At 43.1% G+C, this 22,113-nt stretch overlaps 1 protein-coding gene across 1 annotated transcript in view; it reads left to right on the top strand.

The window, feature by feature from the left end:
• The window catches only part of LOC139757279 (uncharacterized), a 791,816-nt gene that overhangs the window by 329,682 nt on the left and 440,021 nt on the right, over window positions 1–22,113 (top strand). Inside the window, exon 7 of the mRNA XM_071677629.1 lies at window positions 10,431–10,493. Coding sequence (XP_071533730.1) covers window positions 10,431–10,493 — 63 coding nt within the window. The remainder of the gene's footprint in view (window positions 1–10,430; window positions 10,494–22,113) is intronic.

The following is a 22,113-nucleotide window of genomic DNA, read 5'->3' as shown; positions in this document are numbered from 1 at the left end:
ACAATACAGAAGACTCGCCCTACAAGTACGCTCCATCAAACTACGTGTCACCAAGAAGCATAACACTTGCCCCTACACGAGAGACGATTCTTAAATCTACAAGGATACTACGCCGTAAACAAGACACAAGACCGCCTACACATCGTCAAAGCACTGTTTATCAAGGAAAAACAGTCAGAACACAGGCTAAGATAGACAACCCCAGCCTCACGCCCCAGCGTAGCGTTAAAACCAATAAGAAATGCAGCGCTACATACTGGTATTACCCAGCCTCACCCTGCTACCCGCCCCCAGTTATTCCCAGGTGCTCCACCAGCTTCTCCATGCATGGTTCGACCTGCTCTGTGACCTCATGCATAAACTGGCCTCCTCTGAGACACTATGCATGGACTGACCTCTGTGACCTTGTTCTACAAATCTACAATACATATTAAGACGAGTAATCTACGGAATGGATGTCAACGGAGTACCTTGTGTCCATTATAATGAAACCTTTTCAGTTTTGGTGGTTCCCAGGTTGGCAAGCAGACGATGCGACGTGGCTTTCCAACTACATCACAGAAAACGTACTTTAACTTTTTAGCCACTTGTGGCGGAACGCTGTCACCGGTCACCTTTCGCATAACCCCGGATTCGATCCCAGGAACGTTATGGTGAAATGATTTACACTATATATATATATATATATATATATATATATATATATATGGAAGTATATATATATGTGTGGAAGTATATATATATGTGGAAGTCGAGAACATTATCTCGGAAAGCAAAAATGGGTATGTTTGAAGGAATAGTGGTTCCAACAATGTTGTATGGTTGCGAGGCGTGGGCTATGGATAGAGTGGTGCGCAGGAGGATGGATGTGCTGGAAATGAGATGTTTGAGGACAATGTGTGGTGTGAGGTGGTTTGATCGAGTAAGTAACGTAAGGGTAAGAGAGATGTGTGGAAATAAAAAGAGCGTGGTTGAGAGAGCAGAAGAGGGTGTTTTGAAGTGGTTTGGGCACATGGAGAGAATGAGTGAGGAAAGATTGACCAAGAGGATATATGTGTCGGAGGTGGAGGAAACGAGGAGAAGAGGGAGACCAAATTGGAGGTGGAAAGATGGAGTGAAAAAGATTTTGTGTGATCGGGGCCTGAATATGCAGGAGGGTGAAAGGAGGGCAAGGAATAGAGTGAATTGGAGCGATGTGGTATACCGGGGTTGACGTGCTGTCAGTGGATTGAATCAAGGCATGTGAAGCGTCTGGGGTAAACCATGGAAAGCTGTGTAGGTATGTATATTTGCGTGTGTGGATGTATGTATATACATGTGTATGGGGGGGGGGGGGGTTGGGCCATTTCTTTCGTCTGTTTCCTTGCGCTACCTCGCAAACGCGGGAGACAGCGACAAAGTATAATAAAAAAAAAATAAAATATATATATATATATATATATATATATATATATATATATATATATATATATATATATATATATATAACACACAGAGAAACCGCCAGGGTTCGCCTGTCCTCGGTTAACATAGAAAAAAAGAAATAATAATAATAATGATCATAATAAATAAAACCAGTAGAGTAAATTCCTGCTGGGGTTGTATAAATGGACAAATGCTTTGTCCAAATTCAATTTCTGAACCTGAATGCTCTAACAGCTCTAACATGCTCTGAATGCTCCTGAGATGTAGTTGGCACTATCCTCACGCCATCAATAGTGCTGCACTTATAGCTTAGTATAACATCACCACGCAGGAGAATGTCAAGTTGCCTAAGGGTTCCTAAACCTGGTCTGGCGCCGAACTCGACACCGTGGACGCCTTGGTGAATTATCCCGTCCTTGGCTGCACGTATTCAGTAATAGGACCAGGTTTCCGGCACCAGCCAAGTAGTCCAACAGCCACGAAATTAATGACGCGCCACCCGCCTCCACACCAGCCGTTACTCAGCACCATAACACGCCCAGGATTCCCACTTATTTGTTGTTTTTGATCTCGCCCTCGGTCAACGGTAATCCTAGTGGTCAAAAATGGCCGGCCTCTCTGTTCCTCCTCCAGCGCCACCTACACCAACGCGCGCAAAATTTGAATTACTCACTCAAGCTTATTACAATATATGTATAGTTTTTCGCTACAGCTTCTATGGTAGATTCTACAGAGTTACCTGAAAATAGATCCTCTAGCAGCACACAGTTATCAGCTGAGTCCTGGGAGGTTGACGTATGAAGAGGATAATCTGAATGTTGATGATGATGCTGGGGGTAAACAACGCCCACGAGGAGTGACCTAGACCCCATGGAGGGTGACCTAGAACCTATGAAGGGTGACCTGGGAGCCACAGTGTGTGAATTAGGTCCCAAGGAGAATGGCCTGGGGCCCATGAAGGATGACTTGGCTCCTAAAAAGGAACCTGTACTCCCACGGAGGATGACCTGGAGTCCAGTATGTGTCCCTCGGAGGATGACTTAAGATTTACCAAGGTTCATATGACCTGGGGCTTAAGAAGTGTGACCTGTGGCCCATAGAGGGTGAGTGGAGCTCACGGTGGCTGACATCTTCCCCATGAAGGGTGGGTGACCTGTTCCCTTACGAAAGTTGACCTGGACCCCACCGAGGGTGACTCTAGCTCATGAAGGGTGACTTAGTGCCCACGTAGGGAGAACCAGGTGGACGGGGGGGGGGGGGGGGGCTGAGACAGTCCCTACGAAGGGCCGCTTACCTTTTCCAGTCTGCCTCCCTCCCTCCCTTATTAGTCCTAGTGCGTCCTCCATCCATGATCACAGTCAGTCCTGTTACCCCCTCCCGCTTATACTTATCTGTCCTAGTACCTCCTGCCACCTATCCTAGAACTAGAAGATACTAGGACTGACAGGGATAAGTGAAAAGAGGCACTAGGACTGACAGGGATTGACGGCAGGGGATACCAGGACTGACAGGGATAGATGAAAAGAGGCACTAGCACTGACAGAGATACGGGGGCAGGAGGTACCAGGAATGGTCGGGATAAATGGCACTGGGACTGACGGGGATAGATGGTATGTGACTGGGAATGCTATGTGAACTTGCAACCGTGAACTTTAGACACTGTTGAGTGAGTGCTAAGTACTAGTCAGTAGAGAGAGAGAGAGAGAGGGAGAGAGAGAGAGAGCTATACATTAGGTATTAGAAAGAGAACTAGATACTAGGCACTAGAAAGTGATCTGGAAGTACTATAACTAGACAGTAGAGGAGTTAGTGCCTATAGGTAGGAAGTGCCACACTGTAGAGTTGAAAGCAACGGTCAGCAAAGAATATTAGACCCTAGTGAGGGTGGTAGTGGCGGCTTACGAGAGAGGTAGATCCTAGTGAGGCAAGTTACAGCTGACTAAATATGTAAACATTTCCCTGTTCAGTTTGAAATAGAGTTTAGTGCTCGCTTGAAGCAATAGTGATAATGATATAGTAATTACAGTAGATAAGAATTGCCATAGACAGCTCATGGGAACCACACACAGAAAACGAGAGTGCATGAAGTTCATGAATGACAAACGTGTGTGTGTGTGTGTGTGTGTGTGTGTGTTGTGGGGGAGGCTATATATACTTCCCTCCCTCTTTCCATCCTGCCATGCTACCCCCTTCCCCCTCCCCTGGCAGGAGGAGCTTACTACCCCGTCCCTCCCTCCCTATACGTCCGCCGCGCCCCTTACGGCTGTACCAAGAGGTAATCACAGTAATGCCATTACCCCTTGAGAGGCGTCTGCGGAATCTTAAGTGTCAAGGATAAGTTGCTAATTTGGGACGTGACTCAGAGAAAGGGTTGGCCTGCTCTCGCCTGAGCTATTTCAGGGTAGCCAATGAAAGGGTTATTACCCTAGTGTCCGGGTTATTAATGGAGGCGTGACAGGCAGGCGGTGTCTGCAGAACACTTTATTAGGACGTAATTGTCTTATTTTGACCTAATCACCTTTGGCATTGACATGAATGTCTTGCTTCGATAGAGCTGTGCCTATTTCTTGACCCGATTATCTTAATTGGACGTACTTATGTCTAATTTCGATCTGGCTTTTTTATTTTGACCTCATAGTCCACCTGGGGCAAGTGTCGCAGTTCTTCAGTCCCAGTTTCATCAAGAAATGTAATTAATGTTCAGTGCGTGTCTTTGAAATTATCTAGAAAGACCGGAGAGAATTTATACATAGAAATTCTCTCTCTCTCTCTCTCTCTCTCTCTCTCTCTCTCTCTCTCTCTCTCTCTCTCTCTCTCTCTCTCTCTCTCTCTCTCACACACACACACACACACACACACACACAGACAGTGCAGAACATTTCAGAGGGTCATCTCTGAGAAGTATTTACCGGTTGAGGAATACCCCTCGATCTTTGATGTTTGTTTCACTTCCTGTCACTTTCCCCGTTAGGCTGCGTACGGTGCCGCCGATATAGTAGCGTTGATCTTTCCACGACTCGTTGCCACTCTACAGATCTCTTGGTCGAGGGAGGAGTTTGTTAGAGAAAACAAGCGAGAGAAGCCACTCCTTGTACAGTGCATGGCCACCTGCATGTATGTGGCTCAGGATTTGTCTGCAGATATCGCGAGGATTATAAGGGAGTGAAAAGCGAGGAGGATTGTATTAGCTTACATGGGATCCAAGACAGGTTTTAAAGTTGGTCTGATACATGGTTGATGATGTTCCACCCGAGCAAAGGTAAAGTAATAAGGATGGGTCACAGATGAAAAAGGGTCTCGATATAGATAGTATCTTGCTGGAAATAAGTTGCAGGAAACTATGTGTGAGAGGGTTGGGAGTCGACATTCTCCCTGAATTGTCTCTAAGAGTCTTGCCTAAGGAGAGCAGTTTAGCAGACCAACTGACTGCTAGTAAATTTTAGAATTACATTCAGTTTCATCGATAAGGAAATAATCAGCAAGCTGTATACGTCCTACATAAGGCCAGAAGCTAGAACGTGCTAATATAGAAAGTTCCAGAGGAGGGCAGCAACGATGGTACCAGAATTAAGAGTACTGAGTTACAGGAAAAAAGCTGGAGGCCTTCAAATATCCCAGCATGGAAGAGAGAAGAGTAAGTGGGTGACCTGATCACCAGCTTTGAAAATGTACACTAGATTGATCACGGAGACAGACTACAGTTCTGTGAAAGGTATAGCAGTATAACCACCAGAGGACATAACGTCAAAGTAAGAAACATACAGAATATTTAGATAAAAGATTAAAGTATAAGACTGGTGGTTGGACGGAACTGATGTTCCCTCGCTTCAAGAAGACTTACTGTAACATACCGTAACATCTTAGTTAACTCAACGTTGAGAACAGACGAGGTAGGTGAGTGTATCGTATAAGTCAGTCAGAGGTAACGAGCCCATTGTATACACTGTGGACAAGGAACTCATCTACAATATTGGTCCACACTACTCCAGTCTGTGTGAAACTTGCCCTAAGTACGAAGCCTAAGTACTTCCTTCTTGGAATCCCTTGGAAAAAGTGCAGTCATGCTCTTTGTCAACTATAGGCACGCACAGTTGGCCCAGATAACGTAAGAGAACCAATTCAGGATTTCAAGGGAATCTTTCCGGGGCTACTATTTTGATCCAGGTTCTGTAGGTTTATCTTCTTTGTTTGTTCATGTACTGCAGATCCAGTGTTCCACTTAATAATGGTACATGATACTTCTTATGTTGTTCTCAAGCAAAAGTCCAAAGTAAAAGTCAGATATGAATTTTGGGAGCAGCTGCAGCATTCGAAAACCGATGAACTATATTTGACCAATAACAGGAGGGAGTGTAGCTCGGGTCTTGGTATGAGGAGCAAGGCTTTATTGCTTTACTGTGAACTGGCTTTAAGGTTCGGAGTTGTGTGTTATCCATAGTGGCAAGTGGGTAAAAGATTGGAAGGAAGTGACAGCAAGATCCATGAATTTCTTCTCAATTACCTTCAACAACGTCTTCTGCAGCAGATTAGTGATACATCCTGGCAGGTACACAAGCCTACATCTAAGACTGGTGGATCAGAGAACTGGACGCTGGGAAACGTCGTTGCCAATACCGGACCAGTGGGGCAGAAATTCTTAACAGCGTCCGGTTCCCTGTTGCACCAGTTTTGGATATGAGCTGGTGTACCTGCCAGGACGTATCCTTGATTCTCCTGAAGACGTTGTCGACACAAGTTGAGAAGGATGAACTCCTGGCTCTTGATTTCAGTATTTGTGGCTACCTTTACCCTCCTGGGAGACGTTACCTTCAAGACAGAGCGAAGTGCATTAACCCTCACAACACGACGCGACGGTAGTATCCTTGACCACGAAGATACGGCCCTTAACTTTGTTAACCTGGCCTATGACGTGACCCGTAATGATCAGGTCAAAGGTCGTACCCTCATACACAAGGGGTTCTGTCGCTGTGGTCAAAGGGTTAATATCAGAGATGATATACAGGATAATTTAAAAGTTCAGACTCACATGAACATGTCACCCTCCTATGTCCATTTACTATACCCACATGTACGCTGTATGCTGGCTTCCACATACTACTGGATATGTGCCCTTGACCCATACCCTCACTGAAATGCTTTGTGCATTTGTATGTAGAAAACAGATAGTGAAGTGAAAAAAAAATTAACTATACCTTTCTTCCAATGAATGTTGAAACTGCACGACATGAATTTGCATGAATATTTCCATGAGAACTTTGTATTTATGGGTATGCATGCAGCTCATGTCATGCAGTTTGAACGTTTGTTGAAGTAAAATTCGATCATGAATTTTGTTTGTGAGCCCAGACTTTATAGACAGACACTCGGTATAGTAATCGACATGTCAGAGTTATAACTTCAACTCCACCGTTTTCTACTCACTGATTAAGACATACTATTGTAAGTTGAGGACACAAGGGATTCCACATGTGATGTCTGTTCACGACACAAAAACAACGAGTTGTTTGTAACCTTCCTACCTCTTCTTCCTCCTGTGTGTAGGCAGAGTTGGGCGAGCTCTCTACGGATTTAAGTCGCGAGGAATTTAGCTAGCATCTCTCTCGGCTTAAACGTGCATTCACCACCTGACTCTACATATACGTATGATGTTGCTGCCGAGAATACTGAAGTATAATATGAACATTTAAATTTCTCTGAACCTTTTAACGTCAGAATAAAACATGTCGTTACTCAGAATGGCTTAGACTTAATGCAATTAAAAAAATGTGGGTATTGTTTGGTTCCCTCCCAGAAAGATTCCTGGGATCAAACTTCGTTGAGACTGAATTAAAACAATCAAAAGCAACATATGTAAAGAAAAAAAGGAAATTCCTTCATCATGATAGTATTCATGCAAAGAGAATGAAGCTATTTAATGATGGTTCAAAATGTTATGAAGATGTACGCTTTACCGTCGTTATTAAGAAAGACTCAGCATGGCAACACTAACACAATAATCTCCCATATGTACCACAGAAGTGTAAGGTATACAGGCTGCTATATAAAGTGATTGGACATATTCTCCCAAAAAGAAGTTTGCGGTTTGTTTCGATTCACGGAGTGTACTCAAGCCAGTTAACACTAAGATCTGGGTCATCCTATATTTTAGAAAGTCCAAAACTGGATTGCAAAGATCACTCAAGCATGTGGCAACATCTTGTTGACACCGTGGACGACATGGTATCAACGGTAATGAAACAGCAGACGCTGAGGCTACAGCAGCCATATGTACAGTTGCAGTCCATACCCACACAAGTTACAACTAACAATGATTCTTGCGGCTGAATAAATGATTATAGATGTAAATGGCAACGTCGGTGGGACCAGGAAGCATAACAGAGCACGGAGCATCATGGCTGAGCGTTGAAAGTATGGCGTTCCTCCCTCAACAGCAATCGTAATTTTGAGACCATACTTTCTCGACTGAGGATTGGTCATATTGTGTTGACCTCTGGTCATTTAAGAAGAGATCTGTCCCAGTATGACAATAGCAGTATTACCGTGGAACATGTGATGAGGGAATGCAAAGAATATAGGAGCCTCATAGGCAAATATGATTTATATAGTAACATTGGAGGAAATATATTTTGGGTAATATTGAACGATACTTATAAACTATTTAAAGGAAGGTAAAATATATGATACTAAATAATTGAATTTATACATATCTTTCACCAGAGGAAGCAATATACACCTTTCTATGTAAATAACTTGAGTCTGTAGCTAATTTTCACATGCTGCAAAGACTTGAATAACCATTATATTCCCATGCTTCACAAATTTCATAAAAGTTGAATCACATGCTCTCCTCATACCTTTGTACTGTGTATCAAGAGCAAGACACTGTTAGAATGTGTTCAATCTGTCCTGAGCTCACATAATTGTTTGTCGTGAGCCCAGAGAAGTGGTATGGCTGATCATAATAAGGTAAGTCCGTCCGGGCTAAAGCTAGTCCTGTATAGTCTGTCTGTAGGTAAACATTAGTTTGACACTGCTTAGGTAGTGGCTGATTTGTGTTGCTTCTAAATGTTGTGTGTGTGTCTCAATGTTTCATGTATTTATTTACTAAAGTTTGTATAAAGCTGTTCGATAATGTTCTGGTCATGTTATGTTTATTTTGTCCTTGTCTAGTTGCCTGTTCACATATTAATGTAGCTAATTTAGTGGACCATATTTCAGTAGTGGATTATTATTAGTTACATACTTCTCAATGAGCAAACGCCATTGTTTTATTTTTTTACTGTAGTAATAGATTAACTTAGGTAGAGCCTGGCATACTCGCCGTACTGTTGTAGTGGTGTAACGTCGCTCAGTTGAATATGACCCCCAGAACCTCTGAGCAGGAGGTAGGTAGCGATGCTCGAGTACGACGATACCAACCCTGGGTATGATAGCCACGCCATCATGCCCAAGGCTTGCTACCAGGTGGTACTCGAGTGTCGCACCGACGCCGTGCTTAAGGTAACAGAACTGAGACTCCCTGTAGGGGCGGGGGGTTAGGCATGGCTAGCAACGCACCCACACCAGACCATTGTATTCCACTGTGTATGATGGTATAGAACACACACACACACACACACACACACACACACACACACACACACACATACATACACGCACGCGCGCGGACTTCCATGGTGTAGTGATTAGCATAGCTGATCATCATGCACATGCAGACCCGCTCGGGTCCGAATCCTAGGCGCAGCACTTGGCTTACAGCAAGCCCAGGTGTTCATCCTCCCCTCAGGGGCTGCTCGATGAATAGTTTCTTACTTAGGCTGGGATATATATATATATATATATATATATATATATATATATATATATATATATATATATATATATATATATATATATCCCTGGGGATAGGGGAGAAAGAATACTTCCCACGTATTCCCTGCGTGTCGTAGAAGGCGACTAAAAGGGGAGGGAGCGGGTGGCTGGAAATCCTCCCCTTTCGTTTTTTTTTTAATTTTCCAAAAGAAGGAACAGAGAAGGGGGCCAGGTGAGGATTTTCCCTCTAAGGCCCAGTCCTCTGTTCTTAACGCTACCTCGCAAATGCGGGAAATGGCGAATCGTATGAAAAAAAAAAAAAAATATATATATATATATATATATATATATATATATATATATATATATATATATATATATATATATTATCCCTGGGGATAGGGGAGAAAGAATACTTCCCACGTATTCCCTGCGTGTCGTAGAAGGCGACTAAAAGGGGAGGGAGCGGGGGGCTGGAAATCCTCCCCTCTCACTTTTTTTTTTAATTTTCCAAAAGAGGGAACAGAGAAGGGGCCCAGGTGAGGATATTCCCTCAAGGGCCCAGTCCTCTGTTCTTAACGCTACCTCGCTAATGCGGGAAATGGCGAATAGTATGAAAGAAAAAAAAAATATATATATATATAAAGAGTAAAAACATGGTACATATATTCAGTTTTAAGAGAGGGGACAAGACTTCACCCCCGCAACACACAGATGATGATCACATGTAGTAATGACACACGGGAGTTAAGACACGGGACGTACATGTGGTTGAGTGAGGGGTCAACACCAGTGTAAAACTCTCCTCGTAACACACAGGTGGTAATAACACACACACACACACACACACACACACACACTAAACGTACACAGGTACATGTGCACACATACACGTGCAGACATACCACACGTAACAGACGCACACACCTGTGAATGATAATGGTGGTCCTGACCTCGACATCTCAACAAACATGTTAACTCACACAGGCGCTCAGAACCCTGCCTCTGTGTGCACCTGTGCGTCGTCATGTGCGCATGACAACACACTGTGTGTACCTGTGTGCTGCCATGCCACACCCCCTTCCCCAGTGCACGTGCGCGCCCCCCCCCCCCCCCCCCTCTCAGTTGACGGCATGCGGCGGTGGTAGGTGTGGTGGACGGTGGCTGACTCACTGCTTGCTTCTTGCTTTCAGTATTTTGGCTCTGGCTCTGGAGACGGCAGGAGCGACGTGCCCATAATGGAAGATTACTTCCCGGTAAGTACTGGAGGTGCCACCAGGCTATGTTAGCCCATGGTCATCCACCAGCCTATGTTAGCCCATGGTCATCCATCTGCCCATACTAATACCTGCCAGTTTTTGCCCTGTTGCACACCAGCCCACGTAGACCAGCACCAAACTATGCTAGCCCATGGTCATCCACCACGCTATGCTAAACCAGGGTCATCCACCACACTATGCAAGCCCATGGCCATACATCACTATGCTAACCCATGGTCATCCACCACACTATGCTAATCCATGGTCATCCATCACACTATGCTAGTCCCTGGTCATACATCACACTATGCTAACCCTTGGTCATCCACCACACTATGCTAGCCCCTGGTCATACATCACACTATGCTAACCCTTGGTCATCCACCACACTATGCTAGCCCCTGGTTAGACATCACACTATGCTAACCCATGGTCATCCACCACACTATGCTAACCCCTGGTCATATATCACACTATGCTAGTCCCTGGTCATACATCACACTATGCTAACCCATGGTCATCCACCACACTGTGCTAGTCCCTGGACATACATCACACTATGCTGAACCATGGTCATCCACCAAATTATGCTAGCCCCTGGTCATCCACCACACTATGCTAATTCTTTGTCATCCACCACATTATGCTAGCCCCTGGTCATCCACCACACTATGCTAGCCCCTGGTCGTACATCACACTATGCTGACCCTTGGTCATCCACCACGCTATGCTAGCTCTTGGTCATACATCACACTATGCTAACCCTTGGTCATCCACCACACTATGCTAGCCCCTGGTGGTCATACATCACACTATGCTAACCCTTGGTCATCCATCACACTATGCTAACCCTTGGTCATCCACCACACTATGCTAGCCCCTGGTCATACATCACACTATGCTAACCCCTGGTCATCCACCACACTATGCTAATTCCTTGTCATCCACCGCACTATGCTAGCCCCTGGTCATCCACCACACTATGCTAGCCCCTGGTCATACATCACACTATGCTAACCCTTGGTCATCCACACACTATGCTAGCCCTTGGTCATACAATACACTATGCTAACCCTTGGTCATCCACCACACTATGCTAGCCCCTGGTCATACATCACACTATGCTAACCCCTGGTCATCCACCACACTATGCTAGCCCCTGGTCATCCACCACACTATGCTAGCCCCTGGTCATCCACTACACTATGCTAGCCCCTGGTCATACATCACACTATGCTAACCCTTGGTCATCCACCACACTATGCTAGCCCCTGGTCATCCACCACACTATGCTAAGTTACCCTTGGTCATCCACCAGACTATGCTAGCCGCTGGTCATACATCACACTGTGCTACCCCTTGGTCATCCACCACACTATGCTAGCCCCTGGTGGTCATCCACCACACTATGCTAGCCCCTGGTCATCTACCACACTATGCTTGTGATCCTTCTTACCGTGAGTAATGACCCTTCCTGCATTGTATAATGATCCTTCCTGTCTTGTATAACACTGTATTATGACCTCCCATTTATAATCACGTTCCCTTCCATGTACAATGACCCTCCCTCTCATGTATAAGCTTCTTCCCTATCGTGTATATTGACCCAGTCATTTATGACCTTGATTTCATATAGGAACCTTCCATGTATAATGACCCTTCCTGCTGTGTATAATGATCACCTTTATCATCTATATTGACCCTCCCTGCTGCATAATCGCACTATATACACTGATTTTTTCCTTGCCATGTTTACTGACATGTACCATATATGATAACCCTCCCTGTCATGAATAATGACCATCTGTCGTGGATATTGACCCTCCCTCCCTACCTTATATAATAACCCTTCCAATTATAATCACCTTCCTTTCAATGTATAATAACCTGTCATTTATGACCCTGTTTATATATATGAATCTTCCTTCATGTATAATGACCCTGCCGTGTATAATGATCATTTATATCATCTATATTGACCGTGCCATGCATAATCGCACTACATTCTATATACTGATTATTTTCCTTGCCATGTATACTGACATGTACCATGTATAACCCTCCCTGCTATGTATAATGACCATCTGTCGTGGATATTGACCCTCCCTACCTGATCATAACCCTTCCATTTATATCCACCTTCCTTTCCATGTATAATAGCCAGTCATTGATGACCCTACTTACATATATGATGAACGTCCTTCCATGTATAATGATCCTTTCTCGCCATGTATAATGTACCTTTCTGCTTGTTCAAAAACCGTCGCTATCATGGAAAATGAACCCGGCCTACCAAGTACAATGACCTTCCTTGCCAATTATGATGATCCTCTGTAATGCGTAATGACCCTTTGCTCTTATATGTGTAATGACCCTCCCTGCCATGGATATTGGACTTTCAGCTGTGTATACTGACCCTGGGTATGGTGTGTCACTACCCTCCCTACCATGGTAAATGGCCCTCCCTGCTATGTATACTGATCTTCCCTGCCATGTTAAAGACGGTAAAGTAATAGTAATTTCCTCCTAGCACAACAGAGACTCGTATCACACCACGACATTCGAAGAGGGCAAGATACTGAGAAAAAAAATTTATTCACCAAATATTCAACAAAGACTCTTCATATTCGCCAGAATGACATGAATCATACAAAGATAACTAAATGTCTTGTACAAGAACTCTTGTAAGGTGACTTTTGTATTTACGACATTCATGGAAGTTCACATAAAAGATTTCAGGGATTGTTGCAAAGCTCGAACTATGATATGAAACAGTTGGGAGAGAACGGTGGGACATGTTGAGGAATGACACGAACTTACTTTTAACATTTGAACTACTGTATTCCTCAGGTGATGCAGTAGCAGGACTAGTAGGCCAGACTGGAAACAAAAAGGAGAAAATAAGTAGCCTCGTTATTGTGCTAATGTGCATTGCACCAGATGGAAGACTCTAGAAATCGATATGAAAATTAAGGAATACAGGATCCTCCCTCAGTGACCTAGGAGGCAGTTCCAGACAAAAATTTAATTAGAGTATTTCATTCCACCTCACTGCAGAAGCTGGTGACTGAGTTTGGTAAAGTGTGTGGAAGAAGAAAGTTAAGAGTAAATGTGAATAAGAGCAAGGTTATTAGGTACAGTAGGGTTGAGGGTCAAGTAAACTGGGAGGTGAGTCTGAATGGAGAAAAACTGGAGGAAGTGAAGTGTTTTAGATATCTGGGAGTGGATCTGGCAGCGGATGGAACCATGGAAGCGGAAGTGGATCATAGGGTGGGGGAGGGGGCGAAAATTCTGGGGGCCTTGAAGAATGTGTGGAAGTCGAGAACATTATCTCGGAAAGCAAAAATGGGTATGTTTGAAGGAATAGTGGTTCCAACAATGTTGTATGGTTGCGAGGCGTGGGCTATGGATAGAGTTGTGCGCAGGAGGATGGATGTGCTGGAAATGAGATGTTTGAGGACAATGTGTGGTGTGAGGTGGTTTGATCGAGTGAGTAACGTAAGGGTAAGAGAGATGTGTGGAAATAAAAAGAGCGTGGTTGAGAGAGCAGAAGAGGGTGTTTTGAAGTGGTTTGGGCACATGGAGAGAATGAGTGAGGAAAGATTGACCAAGAGGATATATGTGTTGGAGGTGGAGGGAACGAGGAGAAGAGGGAGACCAAATTGGAGGTGGAAAGATGGAGTGAAAAAGATTTTGTGTGATCGGGGCCTGAACATGCAGGAGGGTGAAAGGAGGGCAAGGAATAGAGTGAATTGGAGCGATGTGGTATACCGGGGTTGACGTGCTGTCAGTGGATTGAATCAAGGCATGTGAAGCGTCTGGGGTAAACCATGGAAAGCTGTGTAGGTATGTATATTTGCGTGTGTGGACGTATGTATATACATGGGTATGGGGGGGGGGGTTGGGCCATTTCTTTCGTCTGTTTCCTTGCGCTACCTCGCAAACGCGGGAGACAGCGACAAAGTATAATAATAATAATAATACATTCCACCTCACATTAGGTGGAAGTTGCTAGGAAACAGCACTGTGCCCAAGACTGTGAATGGAAGTTGCTCTGCACATAAGAAAACCGTTGTGATTATAGTTCTATTAAAGAAATTGTGGAGCGAACAACGAAAAATGAAAAAAAGACCATATTCGCTTTTCACTATAACGTACACTTAATTAATAACGTCAGCATGTTAAATACAGTGTACAAAGCAATACTCAACACGCATCTAATAGAGGTGCAGAGAAGTATGGATACCAAAGCACCACGCCACTGTGGAGATGATTTTAGCATATTTGATTTCGTCAGTAAGCGTACGAGATGGGAAGAAAGAAATGATGGCCCTTCTGCGTTACAACGGGTGGGCTTAAGACTTGAAAATGTGAAATACTGGTCTGCGGAGAGGCGCTAAGTTTACACTAAGGACATCCACCATTGAGAAAAAATAGAACTCCCTTTGTCGGAGGTGGAAATGAATTGCAAACGTGAAAAAAAAAACATATGAACAGGAATTTAAAAAAAAAAAAAAAAAAGGACTGATCTTGTACTCCAAAATATATGAAACTGTAAGGAGGGAAATGCTATATGTGAGGTAAGGGAAGACCCAGAATATATTTTTCCTCCGCAAAACGCAAATCAAGGACCCCAAGTAACATTGGCTGGCGAAGAACAGAAAAGGGTACAGACATAGTTGATAGTTAAGAGGCCCAGAGATAATACAGCAGTATGAATCAATGGCCATGCACCCAAACTTTGCCTTACAGAACAATGACCCCTGACTACTACTTCCTATACAGCAATTCTTACATGTTACACACAGCTGATTTCGTCAGTGCACCACAGGACTTCAAAAGGACTATTGACAACATGTCTGTGCATCTGCTGCAGGACAATTTTATGAAGTGCAAAACATCATTTACACAGGCACTAAACATCTTGAAGGAGATCCTGGATTCTGGTATAATCTAAGAGAATTTTAAAATGACTCTCATATCCTTAGCAATCAGAGATAATGAAGGGAGTAGAGAAGACAAAAGAAAACGTATACTAGTTCCAAGTGTCAGGGGAGGAGGTTACATTCAGAGATTTTCCAGCAGTGCCTCCACGAACGTAGTAGTAGGATCGGGGATCAAGATAGACCTTGTGGAAGACTAAAGCATAATTTAACAAGAGATAACTGTGATGTAGAGAATTTCATGCGGGGGATGGAGTAGAACATACTCCGGGAGAGGCAACTAGAGGCGTGGAATCAACGACAGAACACAGGAATGGCGTGAGAAACCTGGAAATTGCTCACTCAGTAATGGTTCATGCAGAATAAGCTGGACATTAAGTGGGAGGCACAAATAATCCGCTAAGTCTCAGACAGACATATGAGAAAGGCGGTGGAAGCAGCCTACATCTTACTAAAAGACAACATCAACACGTTTGCAGGGAACTATAGGAGGGCAACAGAGCGCTCGACGTAGATGCAGCTCACTTGAATGCAGACGGGCCGGTGAGAGGACCTGACCGATCAGGGAGCGGTGTTACAGCAACCGGGAGCCTGATCCTTGGGCATTATATATTATCCCATGTGAGACACTTTTGTGTCACATTCCCGTGAGGAAGACGACAGTCAAATGTAGAGATTAAATCCTGATTAACAGCTCGTGTATCATTGTTGCCATATTACGTTACAGCAATAGATGCCAGTTCCAGCAAATTGGTAGCCTGGATTTTACGTGCCTTGAAGACAAGGGAGGTGAAATCTGTAATGATGCGCGTTGACGCACTAATACTTCATAGAATATTATCCTGTTGGTTGCTAACATCACTTGGTGAAATTGCAGTTCAGTAAGTAAAAAAAAAAAAAAAATAAAAAAATCAGAGCCTCCACTGACGGGGTTGAAAGCTGAAGAGCGTAGAAGGGAGAAATACATGATTTAAGTTTGGAAGACATAGTTTCGAATTTGCAATTTAACATTATTCCTTATTAGCACAACATGCACGGAAGACCAAGACATTATCAATGAAATCAAAGATGCAATGGAAGTTAATACGAGAATATACTAAGACCATCCGAGGCCCAGAAATCGATTGTCATACATTGTCTGCATTCATTAGAAAACTGCATTTTTCTGTGGAGATATTCCAGGATGTCTCGGACAATTACCAACCAAACTGTGATGGTTACGTGCGACCACAGATGGCAGCCTCCTGTAGTTTGATTGACTATCGGAGCAAAACGACTCGTCTGGTTGGTCCCAGACCAAGCTGTGACGGTAGAACACCTGCAGAACCATTATTGTTATGATCCTAGCACATGGCAACACACCACACTCCCTCCCTCCCCACCACCATCACCATGACAACACCACCTTATGCTAGCCCACAGCTACACACGAGTTCTGATTGCACAGAATTGAAAGAAATTTAAACAGCAACAGTCCTTAAGTTCCTTCAAGGCTGTTTGTGGTAGTGGAAGCTATCAGAAACTCACAGATTAGTGTGGTATGGGTGTAAGGACATAATTTAAAGAGGAAAAAAATGTCAGGCTATCGTAGTGACTAAGGAGGCACAAATATTGCCAGCCGTGGACTTCAGCCGAAATATTTTGACGATTTTATTTGCCAAATTGTTGATGTTAATAATGCCGTAGAAGAAAAAGTACAAATATTTCGCCCCATTCGAAGTAGAACGCTTGCCGACGAGTTTGCTTGCATCCATCACTGCGAATGAAATAATAATTAATTTTTTATGTAGCTTGTTTGATCAATATTACCGAAGCCTTTGATAATTTTGACCTGCATTAGATCACATCTTAAATTCTTTTCCTACCTAGAGAGATTCAGGATAAGTGTTGTTACGACCTCGCCTCTTCTTTTAAGGGTGTATAATCAGCCCATAAGCCCATTAAAATAGAACTCTGAAATAACTGCTTCTGTTAATACAGAGGCTTGGTCTAGACACATTCCCTTACCATCTGGCTAACATCTGACAGCTGATGGCCGCTTGATATATATATATATATATATATATATATATATATATATATATATATATATATATATTTTTTTTTTTTTTTTTTTTATACTTTGTCGCTGTCTTCTGCGTCTGCGAGGTAGCGCAAGAAAACAGACGAAAGAAATGGCCCCCCCCCCATACACATGTATATACATACGTCCACACACGGAAATATACATACCTACACAGCTTTCCATGGTTTACCCCAGACGCTTCACATGCCTTGATTCAATTCACTGACAGCACGTCAACCCCGGTATACCACATCGCTCCAATTCACTCTATTCCTTGCCCTCCTTTCACCCTCCTGCTTGTTCAGGCCCCGATCACACAAAATCTTTTTCACTCCATCTTTCCACCTCCAATTTGGTCTCCCTCTTCTCCTCGTTCCCTCCACCTCCGACACATATATCCTCTTGGTCAATCTTTCCTCACTCATTCTCTCCATGTGCCCAAACCACTTCAAAACACCCTCTTCTGCTCTCTCAACCACGCTCTTTTTATTTCCACACATCTCTCTTACCCTTACGTTACTCACTCGATCAAACCACCTCACACCACACATTGTCCTCAAACATCTCATTTCCAGCACATCCATCCTCCTGCGCACAACTCTATCCATAGCCCACGCCTCGCAACCATACAACATTGTTGGAACCACTATTCCTTCAAACATACCCATTTTTGCTTTCCGAGATAATGTTCTCGACTTCCACACATTCTTCAAGGCCCCCAGAATTTTCACCCCCTCCCCCACCCTATGATCCACTTCCGCTTCCATGGTTCCATCCGCTGCCAGATCCACTCCCAGATATCTAAAACACTTCACTTCCTCCAGTTTTTCTCCATTCAAACTCACCTCCCAATTGACTTGACCCTCAACCCTACTGTACCTAATAACCTTGCTCTTATTCACATTTACTCTTAACTTTCTTCTTCCACACACTTTACCAAACTCAGTCACCAGCTTCTGCAGTTTCTCACATGAATCAGCCACCAGCGCTGTATCATCAGCGAACAACAACTGACTCACTTCCCCAGCTCTCTCATCCCCAACAGACTTCATACTTGCCCCTCTTTCCAAAACTCTTGCATTTACCTCCCTAACAACCCCATCCATAAACAAATTAAACAACCATGGAGACATCACACACCCCTGCCGCAAACCTACATTCACTGAGAACCAATCACTTTCCTCTCTTCCTACACGTACACATGCCTTACATCATCGATAAAAACTTTTCACTGCTTCTAACAACTTTCCTCCCACACCATATATTCTTAATACCTTCCACAGAGCATCTCTATCAACTCTATCATATGCCTTCTCCAGATCCATAAATGCTACATACAAATCCATTTGCTTTTCTAAGTATTTCTCACATACATTCTTCAAAGCAAACACCTGATCCACACATCCTCTACCACTTCTGAAACCACACTGCTCTTCCCCAATCTGATGCTCTGTACATGCCTTCACCCTCTCAATCAATACCCTCCCATATAATTTACCAGGAATACTCAACAAACTTATACCTCTGTAATTTGAGCACTCACTCTTATCCCCTTTGCCTTTGTACAATGGCACTATGCACGCATTCCGCCAATCCTCAGGCACCTCACCATGAGTCATACATACATTAAATAACCTTACCAACCAGTCAACAATACAGTCACCCCCTTTTTTAATAAATTCCACTGCAATACCATCCAAACCTGCTGCCTTGCCGGCATTCATCTTCCGCAAAGCTTTCACTACCTCTTCTCTGTTTACCAAATCATTTTCCCTAACCCTCTCACTTTGCACACCACCTCGACCAAAACACCCTATATCTGCCACTCTATCATCAAACACATTCAACAAACCTTCAAAATACTCACTCCATCTCCTTCTCACATCACCACTACTTGTTATCACCTCCCCATTTGCGCCCTTCACTGAAGTTCCCATTTGCTCCCTTGTCTTACGCACTTTATTTACCTCCTTCCAGAACATCTTTTTATTCTCCCTAAAATTTAATGATACTCTCTCACCCCAACTCTCATTTGCCCTTTTTTTCACCTCTTGCACCTTTCTCTTTACCTCCTGTCTCTTTCTTTTATACATCTCCCACTCAATTGCATTTTTTCCCTGCAAAAATCGTCCAAATGCCTCTCTCTTCTCTTTCACTAATACTCTTACTTCTTCATCCCACCACTCACTACCCTTTCTAATCAACCCACCTCCCACTCTTCTCATGCCACAAGCATCTTTTGCGCAATCCATCACTGATTCCCTAAATACATCCCATTCCTCCCCCACTCCCCTTACTTCCATTGATCTCACCTTTTTCCATTCTGTACTCAGTCTCTCCTGGTACTTCCTCACACAGGTCTCCTTCCCAAGCTCACTTACTCTCACCACCCTCTTCACCCCAACATTCACTCTTCTTTTCTGAAAACCCATACAAATCTTCACCTTAGCCTCCACAAGATAATGATCAGACATCCCTCCAGTTGCACCTCTCAGCACATTAACATCCAAAAGTCTCTCTTTCGCACGCCTGTCAATTAACACGTAATCCAATAACGCTCTCTGGCCATCTCTCCTACTTACATAAGTATACTTATGTATATCTCGCTTTTTAAACCAGGTATTCCCAATCATCAGTCCTTTTTCAGCCCATAAATCTACAAGCTCTTCACCATTTCCATTTACAACACTGAACACCCCATGTATACCAATTATTCCCTCAACTGCCACATTACTCACCTTTGCATTCAAATCACCCATCACTATAACCCGGTCTCGTGCATCAAAACCACTAACACACTCATTTAGCTGCTCCCAAAACACTTGCCTCTCATGATCATTCTTCTCATGCCCAGGTGCATATGCACCAATAATCACCCACCTCTCTCCATCAACTTTCAGTTTTACCCATATTAATCGAGAATTTACTTTCTTACATTCTATCACATACTCCCACAACTCCTGTTTCAGGAGTATTGCTACTCCTTCCCTTGCTCTTGTCCTCTCACTAACCCCTGACTTTACTCCCCAGACATATATATATATATATATATATATTTCCACCCATCACTGGTTAAATACCAAACATAGGTCTATAAAAATTTTAGAAATATATACTCGACAAAAATAACGTGGTCTCAACATAAATATAACATGACTTACTCAATAGAATGATCTCCCTCCATTTAATTTACTCGGCAAGTCTTAGGCAGATATATTGGCCACAATTTTATATCGTAATTCTTTGAGATCACCATGATGTGCACAGATATCATGATACATTTACCAGACAAGCGTTGTACCTCATTTTACCAAATCTACCAGAAAATAAAACATTCCAATAATTTTTCTACTTTTGTATACAAGTATTTCATATTAATTTCTGTTATATCTTACATGTCTCTTTGTCTCCCATAAATTGTAATATCAATAAAGATTTCTTCTTTCAATTTATTCTGAATCAAATAAACAAAATTTCACATTTCAACATACGACAATCAGACTTTTCAAAAGAATATAATGTACCTTCGATAATTGTTGGGAAAGAGGGGAGATAACTGAAACGGTGGGCTTTCATAGAATCTATTTCTCTGCCCGGGAATTATCTTGGTAGCCCGACGCTTAACACTCTAGTCAATTTTTTTTCTTTGTTCAGGAAAGGTAACGTATATTGAACACAACACTTGAGCTACTAAGTCTTCATTCTCATTTACTTCCGTTCCACCACCTTGGCTTCGCTTTAGAAAAAGACCGTCCATTATGCACTGGCACATATGTTCCTCCTCATGGTAACACGCCACCCTATCCTAGCCCATGTAACACACAATAACAAACCACCCCACACTACCCCATGGTAAGATCCCAACCCACGCCAGCCTACGGTCATATAGCAGCCCCACGCTAACCATCACCTCCCCACGCTTCCTGATAATGATGGTGTGGTTGATAATGATGACTGTATGGTTGATCATCATCATCATCTGGTTGATAATGATGAAGTTATGGGTGAGAATAATCATGTCGTTGGTGTTAATCATGTGGTTGAGAGTTTGGGTGTCTTTAATAATATAACTGATCATGATGATATGGCTGATAATGATATAACTGATAATGATGATATGGCTGATAATGATATAACTGATAATGATGATATGGCTGATAATGATATGACTGATCATGATGATATGGCTGATAATGATATAACTGATCATGATGATATGGCTGATAATGATATAACTGATAATGATGATATGGCTGATAATGATATAACTGATAATGATGATATGGCTAATAATGAGAATGTGGTTTGTATCTGATAATGATGATATGGCTGATAATGAGAATGTGGTTTGTATCTGATATATGGCTGATAATGAAGATGGGGTGTATATTAAGGAGGTCATGGATAATGATGATGGTGTTGATCGTGATGGTGTGGTAAGGATGTGGTTGACTGGTAGTGTGGTTGAGTGATGGTGTGGCTGATGATGATATGGTTGTTAGTAAAGGTATGGTTGATAATGATGTTGATACTGATGGTGTTATTGATGATGATGGTGATATGGGTGATAATAATGTGGTTGATGATGGATGACGATGGTATAGTAGAA

Source organism: Panulirus ornatus, chromosome 2 (genome assembly GCF_036320965.1).
Source record: "Panulirus ornatus isolate Po-2019 chromosome 2, ASM3632096v1, whole genome shotgun sequence".
Taxonomy (NCBI): Eukaryota; Metazoa; Arthropoda; class Malacostraca; order Decapoda; family Palinuridae; genus Panulirus; species Panulirus ornatus.
This window is presented reverse-complemented; position numbering and strand designations above follow the sequence as displayed.